This window comes from Camellia sinensis, chromosome 7, assembly GCF_055761805.1.
Source record: "Camellia sinensis isolate YWXY chromosome 7, ASM5576180v1, whole genome shotgun sequence".
Lineage (NCBI taxonomy): Eukaryota > Viridiplantae > Streptophyta > Magnoliopsida > Ericales > Theaceae > Camellia > Camellia sinensis.
This window is the reverse complement of record NC_138967.1, coordinates 58,047,135-58,059,124: the sequence shown is the minus strand read 5'-3', so window position 1 is coordinate 58,059,124 and position 11,990 is coordinate 58,047,135. Positions and strand designations below refer to the sequence as shown.

Here is an 11,990-nt window from a genome sequence, read left to right as displayed (position 1 = left end):
TGTGTCCGAAATATTCCAAATAGTTTGAAAACACTATTGGCTCACCCAAATCGGACCTCAAATGGCTTAGATCAAGCCAAAACAATTTTAACGGTTCAGATCGGCAGAATCTGGTGCGCCTGAGAAGCACCGGATTTTTCTCTGTTCGGCTGGCGTCTGGCTGACGTGAGCGGCTCAGTCAGCGGCTCGGTCAGCGGCTCGGGCTCGGTCAACGCGGCTCCGGCTCGAGCGGCTTGGTGCGCGCGCGTGCGGCGCGTGTCGCGCGTGAGATCACGCGTCGTCTACCTCTGAAAGCGCGTGAGGCGCGTGCATGCGCGTGAATTCACGCGTCTTCTACCTCTGAAAGCGCGTGCGGCGGTGACGCGACTGGGATTCACGCGCTAACTTCTAGGGGCGCGTGAGAGCGCGTCTGGCCTCTGTTGGGTGTCTGTTTTATGTTTCTGGACTCCTCTCGTCGAGCCCTTGCTCCTGGTATGCTCAAAATCTGATTTCGAGCAATACGATTTCTGGGCAGTTTCGGAACAACACTCTGTTTTTCCGCAAAACGCACAACACCGGCTCTGATACCACTTGTTAGGATCAAACACACCCAGAAATATATCTCACACACACAGGGAACACAATATTTACGTGGTTCGGCCCAATGCCTACATCCACGGACAGAAATGAGAAGTTTTCACTAAAATGGAGCAAAATACAAAATACAGAGGAGGAGATGAAACTCACTCAACTCACAGCTCTCACTCTCTAATTTCTGATCTGTATCTCATCCTCTCCCTCCCGTCTCTATTTATACACAAAGGAGTAGGTGGGAGAGCCTTCATTCTTGACTTGGGTAGCCTCCATTCTTGACCTTTGCTATGGTTGGTGGCCACCAAGCTTGACTTGGTTGGTTGTCTTCCTTTGTTGACATGAGGATCACCCCTTTCACATGGGGTGACCTTCAACAGTTTTGTTGGGCCACTTTTCACTTGGTCAAATAACCGAGTTAGTGCGGCATTGGTTCAAGAGAGGTTGGACCGTGGGTTAGCAAATGATGCTTGGCAAGTCTTATTTCCCTATGCAAAGGTATATCCTCTGGCTTGCACATCCTCAGATCACTTACCTCTTTGTATTGACCTTTGTGGGGATAAGGATCAACGTGAGTTTTGTGGTAATAGACATCGAGTTTATCTTTTCGAGGCTATGTGGTTACAGAATGCAAACTGTGAGCAAGTGGTCACTGAAAATTGGCGGCCTTCTCCTACTGCGGATGTTCAGGGTTTGGCTTCTAATATATCCCAAGTGAGTTCTTCGTTGCAACGTTGGGACCGAAATGTGTCTGGGTGTGTAAAGAAGTAGTTGAAGGAAAAAACCAACCACCTCCAACGGTTGCTTGCAATGTGTTCCAATTCTTCGGACGAAGCGGAAGAAAAGCGTACGCTGCAGTGTGAAATTGATGAGCTCTTAGAACGAGAATCTATTTTTTAGGGACATTGTAACGCCCCCAAAATATTAACATTGAACCCTTCAAATAAATATATGCATTGACATATGTAATAACCACGTTCTTTCATTTATCAGAATTCCATTACATAAGTATTACATGTTAACAACAAAAGCAAATGCCCTAAAGGCTTACAGCTTTCCAAGTTAACACTTGGTTACAACAAAAGAGTACTAACTCATACATATTAAGCCCTTGGCTTGAATTTACATGTAATACATCAAAAAGTAAAACAACAAACGTGTGCCCGCCTCTAGCTTCCCAAGCTATGTCCTTGGAGGTGGCATGCTACCTGTACCTGAAAATGATATTCCCATATAGGGTGAGCCACAGCCCAGTAGAAATATACTAAACCAACCATGAACAATGACTAAAAGATTAGCAATTGATAGATGGCCAACACTGATACATTCACATAAACCACATATTTATGTCATACGACTTATGAGTCCAAGTTACCTTTCATTTTCCCTTTTTCAACAGATAGGCATATAAACTCTATCCACATACTCAACAGATATGTATAACAACAATATCCACATTCTACAACAGATATGTATAACCACAATATCCACAGATAAGTATATAAGCTATATCCACACTTCACAAAGATAAGCATATGAGCTCTATCTTCACTTCTCTAGACAAGCATATGAGCTGTATCTACGGAGTTCATCCCCTATCTTCTCCCAACACTATCCGGTTTAGAGGTACATCCCCCATCTTCCCCTAAACCGCGGAGTACATCCCCCATCTCCTCCTCTACACATAACGTATACAAACACATTGGTTCTATATACAATCACTCAATACATACAGTTAATGTGTTTTATCAACCGTCAAATTCCATGACACTTTCCATTGATTAGTTTCCGTTTGCCTAATCATCATGTATTGTCTACAACAATCACGACTATCCTCCACCGATAGCCCAAAGTAGTTATTTCTATACAGAAAATAAAATGCACAATGGATATACAATCAACATTTCATTTCCTCATTCCTCACAATTAATTATCCCAATTAATTAAGCAATGTAATTAGGTCAATTCCCATAATTAACATTTTAACCCTTAGGTTCCGTTTTCATCAATGATTCCATTTTTATTCCATTTCTCTATGCCAAACATGCATCTAGGTTTATTATAAATAAAACCCCAACTTTTGTAAAATTGCACAAAAGTCCCAAACTTTCACAAAATTACCAAACCAACCCCAACATCTCAAAATACTAAAATTTAAAGACAAAATCCATAGAGAGGAGTAGGATATCCCTACCTCGAAGTTTAAGCCAAAAAGGAGATGAAAACTCGAAGATCAATGTGCTCCAAATCCAAACTTTTTTTCAGATTAGAACGAAGCTCTCAACGCCCTCTATCTTTTTAACAAAGGCTCTAGGCTAGATTCACACTCTAGGGAGATCAATTCTTAGAGAGAGTGTAAGTTTAGAGAGAGAGGGTCTCGGATCTAGGGTTTGAAAGAAAAAGAAAGTGAAAAAGTGATGTTCAAAATCGCTACTGCCCGCTGATATAAAACACGCTCGCTCGAGCGAAGCCTTTGTCGCTCGAGCGACCAGACACAGAAAACTCTCGCTCGAGCCAAGAATCTCTCGCTCGAGCCAAAAACTCATAAGTGCGCTCGAGCAAAAGAATGCTCGCTCGAGCCAACAACTCAAACCCTCAAGTCTGCAACCAGAAGCACGCTCGAGCAACAGACCTCTCGCTCGAGCGAAGAACAAACCAGACCGCTCGAGCCAAGAAACGCAACTCTCAGGTCCAGAACCAGATGCCATCGCTCGCTCGAGCGAAGCCACTCTGGCTCGACCCACCAGACACAAACTCAACTCTCGCTTGAGCGACAAACTCCTCGCTCGAGCGAAGGGCCAAAAATTTGGGCAGCAACACTAGGCTCCCAAACACAACCAACCTGTAACAAACCTGCCCAACACATCTTATAACTCAATATACCAGTAAAGAGGATGCAAACAAGATAATAAACCACTACCAACATCCACGGACACATGTCCAGATCACTGTACAACAAGGGTAAACCCGGGATCGCTATAGACATCATGCTTGAGCCAATTGGCTAAAGGATGGCGACCGTAATACTTCTTTTTTCCATTCTAAGGCCACCCGAAGACATAAGAAGAAGAAGATCGATGGCATAGTCGATTCCTGTGGGATTTGACAAGAGGAACATAGAGTGATGGAGGACAATTTCGTGACTTATTTTTAGGAGTTATTTTCGGCAGGCATGGGTTTGACAATGGACCCGGTGTTATAATTGATTCAAGCGAGAGTTTCAGACCGTAGTACTGCTAATCTAAGTCGGCCTTTCTCTGCAATTGAAGTACACCATGCGTTTTTCCAAATGCACCTGAAGGCTCCCGGGCTTGATAGTAGGCCTGCTTTATTATTTCAATAATTTTGGCACGTGGTGGGTCCTAGAGTGAGTAATGCTGTGTTTGGGGTTTTGAATGGGGTGGATGATATTTCAAAGATTAATCATACCTTTATTGTGCTTATTCCTAAAGTTAAGAAGCCCAAGCATATGTTAGAATTTCGGCCAATACAAGATTATTGCCAAAGTGTTGGCCAATCACCTTAAAGCGGTGTTGCCATAAGTAATTTCTGACACTCAAAGTGCTTTTATACTAGGCCGATTGATCACAGATAATGCGCTATTGGCCTTTGAAGTTTTTCATTTTCTTAAGAATACGAGGGCAGGAAAAGATGGATTTCTTGCACTAAAACTAGATATGAGTAAAGCTTATGACCGAGTGGAATGGCCATTTCTTCATCAAATGATGCACACGTTGGGTTTTTCGCAGCGGTTTGTGCAACTCCTTATGACTTGTGTGTCAACAGTATCATTTTCGGTTCTACTTAATGGAAAGCCTTCAAGATTGTTTCACCCAACAAGGGGGCTCCGACAGGGGATCCTCTTTTGCCATATTTGTTCACTATTTGTGCGGAAGGGATGTCGGCGCTTCTCTCAGATGCTATGGTAAACAACTAGTTGTCAGGGATTTCACTTTGTAGAGTTAGCCCACGATTATCGCATTTGTTTTTTGCAGATGATAGTCTTCTTTTTGCGGCTGCAACTAAAGATGAAGCGGGGGTGTTGCGAGATATCCTTCAAACGTATGAGCAAGCGTCGGGGAAGAAAATTAATTTCCAAAAATCTGCTGTTTGCTTTAGTAAGAATACAGACTTGGTTACTCAGCAAGTGGTGACATCAATTCTTGGGGTGGCTTTTATGGCGACGTATGGGAAGTATTTGGGTTTATCGTATTGTGCGGGCCAGTCTAAACGAGTAGTTTTGGAGTTTGTCAAGGAGCGAGTATGGCATTGATTAAATAGGTGGAAGGAGAAATCACTATCGGTTGCGGGTCGAGAGGTCCTTATTAAATCCATTGCTCAAGCAATTCCTGCTTACATTATGTCCTGTTTTTGATTACCTGATGGTTTGTGCCATGAAATTGACTCAATGGTGTGCAATTATTGGTGTAGACAAAAGGAGGAAGCCCGTAAAATCCACTAGACTAACTGGAAGCATTTGTGCAAATCTAAATTGCATGGGGGGATGGGCTTTCTATGCCTTAAAGAGTTTACTATAGCCATGTTGGCCAAACAGTGTTGGCAACTTATGCAGCGGCCTCAATCGTTGCTTGCAAGGGTGTTAAAAGCCAAGTATTTTCCTCACACTTCGTTCCTTGATGCAATGCTAGAAAGCAACCCATTTTTCACCTGGAGGAGTATAGCGGGCTCTCGATGTTTGCTTAAGGCTGGGCTGCGATGACGAGTTGGCAACAGAGAGAGCATTTCGGTTAAGTCCGATAAATGGATTCCACGGCCTCATACTTTTAAGGTCATTTTTCCACATTCAACTCTCCCGAACAATGCGACGGTTAGTGTTTTGATTGATTCCCAGTATGGTAACTGGAACGCCGAGATTTTTACTCAACAATTCTTGCGCGTTGATGGTAAAGCTATTTGACGCATTCCTCTTTGTCCAACATTACCTCCGGATAAATTAGTTTGGCATTTTATGCGAAATGGAGAGTTTTCAGTGCGATCGGCGTATCATTTGTATGTGAATATAGGCTCCTCAGATGGCCTTGGTGTCACATCCGATGATGGCATGTCAAAGAAGTAGTTTTGGAGTGCTTTATGGCAGCTTCAGATTCTGAATAAACTCAAGATATTTGGCTGGAAAATGTGTCTTGGGTTGTTATCGGTGTGGGCAAATTTGCGGAAACGCCATATCGTGAATATGGATTTATGTGAGTGGTGTGGAGTTGAAGTTGAAACCATGGGCCATTGCTTTCACAATTGCTGGTTTGCGAGGCAAGTTTGGATGTCCAGCTTGATTTCGATGGTTATCAATTCTATACCTGTTAGTAATTGTTTTGAGTGGGTTTGCAATCTTATGGCCAAGTATGGTATGGAGTTGATGAATTTATTTTTTACTATTTGTTGGGGTTTATGGAATCAACGGAACTCAATTCCATTTGACAATAAGGCAAGGACCATAGATGAGGTTGTGTCTTTTGTTGAGAAGTACGTAACAGAGTATGCTGAAGCTCAACAATGCAGCCAAATTCCAGTGCATCATGTGCGGGTTCGAAGGTGGGTTGTGCCACAAGAGGGTGTGTTTAAATTGAATTTCGATGGCTTGGTTCGGAAGACCCAAGCAGTTGCTGGTATTAGGATTATTGTTCGCGACAGTAATGGGGCCGTTATTGCTTCCATGGCTGAGCGAATTCATTATTTGGAGGATGTGGATTGTGTGGAAGCATTGGGTGCAGTTAAAGCGTTTCAATTTGGGTATGATTTAGGTTTGGATAATATTCAACTTGAAAGAGATTCTCTAAACGTGGTGTCTGCAATCCAGGGAAAGGCGAAAAATTTGTCTTGTTATGGTCATTTCGTGGGTAGGGCTCAGGCTTTCCTCTTGCAATTCCATTCCTCATCGGTTTCGCATGTTTATAGAGAAGGCAATTATGTGACTTATTATTTAAGTAGATAAGCCTTAGACTTTGAGTTACCACGCGGTTGGATGGAGGAAGTTCCTCCCTCTTTAATGGCGTTAGTGGCTTACGAGATTCCCTCTTCTTTGTAATTACTTTTCCTATATATATATAAAGGAATAGTTTTTATTTTTAAAGTAAGAATTTCATTTTTATAACTAGCGAAAAATATATTAAAAAAAAAAATCGAAGTACAAGAGAGATGATAACAACATATAAGAACAAATCTCAAATTCCAAAGTCAAGATTTTTTAGAGTGATTTTTCTTAAAGTGACCCTAAACTAATTTTTTGTATTGTTGTTGTACCTCTAATTTTTGTAAAATTAAATTTCAACCAATCAAAAAATTAATTTAAAATCATTTTTTGAAAAATTACTCTAGAAGATCCAGATTTGCTGATTGGGAGGACATTTGCTCAAAACAGAAAATTGAGGCTGTAACAAAACTTCAACATGTTGGGCTTCTTGAATATAGTGTTGAATAATTTGGCAGCTGAAATATGATACGATGATTAGGCTTGCTTTTTATCTAGGAAAGACAGGTCTATCCAAAATTAGCTGACTTAACAATGCATATGAGCCTAGTCTGGCTTGAAAAATACAATAAGGCTTGGCGGATTAGGTTGGATGAGATTGTTAGTGAGGGGATAGTGAAGAGATTGTTAATGTAGGAATTGTTAGTAAGAGAATTAAGTAAAAGTATATTTGTTTTGATGATAGTGAGAGAGATAGTTAGTGATGGAATTGTTAAATTATTTTTATATAAAATAAAAAATATATATATTTCTATATTTAAAAAAATTCTAAAACAAATATATATATATATATATATATTTACAAATAACAGGTTGTACTTGGGTAAAAAAAAAAAAACACTTATTTTTTCAATCCCCTCACTATTTTTTCAATTACATGCTTTCTCAGGGAAAGCTAAGTCCACTAACGTACATCATTGACAATCCCATTGGAGTAACAGTCTCCAATCCCCTCAATGAGTTAGCCAAACAAACATGCCCTAAGGATTTGTTTGGGAAATTGTTATTTTAGTAGTTTTTTTATTTTTTATTTTTTATTTTTTAACTAAAATATGAGAGAAAAGTATAAAAGTGTTTAGGAATAGTTTTCTTTACCTCTTTTCAAAAAAGTAAAAAAAAAGTAAATAGAAGAGAAATAATCTTTGAACTTTTTCATTATTTTAGCCAATTGTCAAACATCTCCTAAGTATGCAAAATGTAATATTAATTTGTCAAACTAAATTGATAAATGGAGTTGAAATATTTTCATAATTTCATATTTAAGTTTCAACAAAATCAAAACTGTCAAATACTTATGTGATCTCTAAAATATATTCTTTGTTGCTTATCGATTCTCAAAATATATATTTTGTTACATTTTAGTCCCTTGCCACAATAGTTAGTGCAGTCAAGTCCTACATATGATGCTTGTCCAATGTGTTTGTGGCATGCATGTTTCAATACATTAACATTGTATTTGGCTGAGATTTGAAAAGAAAAAAGAAAAGTGTGTGAAATTAGGTGAAATATAGGTATATTTTATTCACATTTCACTTATTTTTTCTTTTCCATTTTCAAATCTCTCAATCAAATACAATGAAACCCTTATAGGTCTCATCAGTACGATAATTTTTTTGGCCAAATTATACTTGTCTTTGTTGTAATTTTTTTTTTTTTTTTGTGGTGTCAATTTGATCACTATAATTTCAATTATATATATATATATATCAAGTTTGCCTTTTATTTTTTCCTATTATGTCAATTTATCCGATTGATAATATTTGTTTATATTGGACAGAAATCAAAAATAAAATAATTCATTCAAAGAGAAATGAACCATTTAAAATTAGACGCGTTCCTAATCCTTCAATCACTATTGTAAGAAAATTTGAACTTTTTTCAAGCATTTTGAGACTATATATTTCAAATTTAAGTATTTGGATTTGGATTATTAATTTTAAGTACGAATTTCAAAAGAAGAAAATAATAATAATAATAATAATAATAATAATAATAATAATAATAATAATAATAATAATAATAATAATAATAATAATCACTGCTGGAAAACAGACTTTTAGTGGTGTTTAAAAAACGCCGCTATAAGTGTCAAAAACGCTGCCAATTCCTTTTACGACGCTTAGTACCAAACGCCGAGGACGCGGCTGTCGCTATAGCTTTGTAGCGTTTTAAAAATGTCGTGATATTAGTATAGGCGGCGTTTTTAAAAACATCGCCAAATGTCCTACTAAACACACTGACGTCACTGACGATATTTCGCGACGTTTTGGAAAAACGCCGTCATTTCTTTTTTTGAAAATATGACCGTTAGTAAGTAGGGTTTAAGAGGCGTTTGTAGAAATGCCGTCATATACCTTTTTTTTTTTTTGAAATTGTGCTAATTTTATTTGATTGAACTAAAAAAATACCTGTAATGAAGCATTAATTCACTTTCTCATTCAATTAATATCAAATCACCATTACCCACAAAATTAGCATATCCAAAATTCAAAAATCATGTTTTAACATTAACCACAAACTAACATATATCAAAAAAATCATGTCTTAACATTAACCACAAACTAACATATATCCAAAAATCATGTCTTAGCATTAAATTTGTAGTCTTCACTGGTCTACATGCCTGCATCAAAACATAAACTGCAATCAGATTCACCAAAACAAACACAAATTAAAGAATTTGTACCCAATACTTATAAACAGTATTTGAAGAAGCACTAACAAGAAGATTTTATCACATACCAAGAAGCACTAACAAGAAGATTTTATGCATAAGTGATCACATAAATAGGGAAGAAATTTAACGGATGGAATTTAGCTTGAATTATAATTACTTTTGAGAGAAATCAGAAGAATGAAGACCAAGAGTTACCTAAGATGGCAAAGAAATTAGATGTGAAAACTACAGAAGGGTCTCGAGTAACACCAAAAACTGCTGGTATAGAGTCAACCTGAAAATGGGCATCAAATTATCACTAAAATACTAACTACAAAATCCTCAAGCTCTTTGAATGTATAGACCTAACATGGACAGGGACAAAGGGAACCCACTACAAATGCAATATCACTGAGCTCAACAATTGCCACTGTCAGAAGTAAAGGTGTGGCCTGCCAAAAATGTTTGATGCCCACTAAAAGTCAATTTAAACTATAATTTAACACAATCAATGGCCTTTAAATTTCTGTGCAATAAAAGAAGTCATCTGCTGATCCAGAGAGAATTTTGAAGTCCTTCCATACAACTAAAAATTATCTCTTATTAAGTATGCTGAATAGATGATGCAGTAAAGTTGCAAAAATATTGCGCTAAGACAAACCCATCAAGGACTTACTTTCCACACACCATCCTGAATGGTTATGAATCAATTTCCGTCATAGTTTGCTGCAATATCAAGAAAGAATGATAGCAGATGAGGATCTTGAGCTACAAAATAGACAATGCGTACTAAAAAATGAATAGGTAAATAAAACCATTAACCACAAGTCGAATGATATTTGGAGTGAAAAGACCCTAAAGATGGCTTAGAGACACAAACATAGGATTAACACAATAATAACTAACTTTTCTCAACTGGTTTGAAATCTAATCACAGCCTTGTAGCCAAGTGGTAGCAGAAGCACTATGAAAGCAAGGCTCCTCGTTCGTGACCTAGCACAGTGTTTTCTTAAAAAATAAAATCAAATCATGAAAGAATGATCAATTTAAGCAAGTAATTGTGCATGATTCATTAAGTTTTAAAAGCAGCAGCCAAATAGGGGGAAAAATAGGGTTTACCGATCCATATCTCATGGCATGCAACCGAATGAGACCACAAGGTTCAAATCTACTAGGGAGCAACATAAAATCAGACCCAGCAATAATCATGTGGGTCAAGGGTACGTTGAATTTTGCCACTCCTCTGGCCTTGTCGGGATATATTATCTCGAGCTGTTCTAGCTGCTTCTCCATGTATTTCTTGCGAGTGCCCTAATAGAAAGAGCAAATCCATTTCACAATTCATACCAGAAAAAAGCGACAAATAAAAGTTCTCTTTAAAAAAAAAAAGTTATCTAAGAAAAAAAAACACTAAACTTACAAGAACTACATTCTGAACATTCTCTCTAATGAATTTAGGAATGGCAGCCGCTAGGATATCTGAGCCTTTCTGCTCTTCTAGTCTACCAATGAATCTGATCAAGGGGATGTTTGCGTCCACAGGCAACCCAACTTCTGCTTGAAGTGCTTCCTTCAAAAGATGCTTTGCAGCCATGACCTAAAAAAATCACAATTGTAATACGCTAAGGCTTTTTAAAGCCACAAAAATATTGAGAGATTAATGGAAAATTAAGACAGTAGAAAAAGAATTAGAAGAATCTTACAGTTGTGGCATTATATTTGACATCAATGTATTTATCTGTAGATGGATTCCACTCCTGGACATCCATGCCATTGACAATACCAGTTATACCGGTCTTACGAATGATGTTATCCAATTCCACACCCTTATCTATACCAGAAACAAGTTCCTGGGCATAGTATGGGCTCACTGTTACAACCCTGTCTGATTCTAATATTCCACCCTTCATCCAGTTAATTTTCCTTCCCTTGGCAGGCTTGTCATACCTGCAACATGCGAAAACTTGTCATAACTTGACAAGAGAAAAAAATTTCTCAAACCATAGCAGTTGGAAAATTCCATCCGATGTTAAGACATCTCCGGTAATAGCAATTTCAAATACTCAAATCTGCATACATACCCATTAATAAAATCAAAACAGCCCTTAAATTGTTCCGGAAGATTGAGAAGAGAGAAGTCTGCAAAGGGAAATCTCCCTTGGTAGGCAATGTTATGGATGCAGAAAACAACCTACCATCATTTGTCAGTACTAGTGTTAAATCCCAACAAATAGTCCTTGTCATTTGGCTAAAATTCTTCTGTTTTAATTTTATTATTTGCCTGAAATTCTTAACGACGTAATTGAGCAATCTTACTCTGGCATTCTTGTAGATCCCCATAGGTTTGTACTTTGTTCTTCAGATAACATGGAAGAAGAGCAGTGTGCCAATCATTGGCAATGAAGACAACATCCTCCCCTGCATTTGTACGAGACAGATATGTTACACCATTTATAATAGAATGCAAAATAAATAGATAAATAAAGGTACAAACTTTGAGAATGGAACATACCATAAGGTCCAGAGAAATATTTATTGTTGTTTAGATTCAAAATCCTTGGTGCCTCCAAAGCAGCCTGAGTTCAAAGTATGGATTCCAGTTTCCATTCAGGAATAAAATGAAGAATCTTGCAACTTTCTGTTACAATGCCAAGGTATAAACACGAAGGGCAATAGAGGATTTCATATTTCTTATTTTTTATAAATACTGAATGCAATGGGGGATAAAGCCTCTGGTAATATTGACTGCAGCAAGGATAGCCTGGAAGCCAACTTTAG

The 11,990-nt window shown here is 37.9% G+C and overlaps 1 protein-coding gene across 1 annotated transcript; it reads right to left on the bottom strand.

The window, feature by feature from the left end:
* Positions 1 to 10,251: 10,251 nt before the first annotated feature.
* Positions 10,252 to 11,291, bottom strand: LOC114314300 (granule-bound starch synthase 1, chloroplastic/amyloplastic-like). The gene is made up of 4 exons (XM_082880752.1): positions 11,276 to 11,291; positions 10,916 to 11,175; positions 10,633 to 10,809; positions 10,252 to 10,523 (listed from the first exon to the last, which is right to left on the bottom strand). The coding sequence occupies exons 1-4, from the start codon at positions 11,289 to 11,291 to the stop codon at positions 10,254 to 10,256; spliced, it is 723 nt and encodes a 240-aa protein (XP_082736878.1). The 3' UTR covers positions 10,252 to 10,253.
* Positions 11,292 to 11,990: the final 699 nt, after the last annotated feature.

What these genes read in the sequence shown, in the direction of transcription:
- LOC114314300 (XM_082880752.1), bottom strand. An exon ending in TCAAATATAATGCCACAACT is followed by an intron (nt 10,810 to 10,915) that starts GTAAGATTCTTC and finishes TGATTTTTTTAG; the next exon opens with GTCATGGCTGCAAAGCATCT. An exon ending in ATGTTCAGAATGTAGTTCTT is followed by an intron (nt 10,524 to 10,632) that starts GTAAGTTTAGTG and finishes TCTTTCTATTAG; the next exon opens with GGCACTCGCAAGAAATACAT.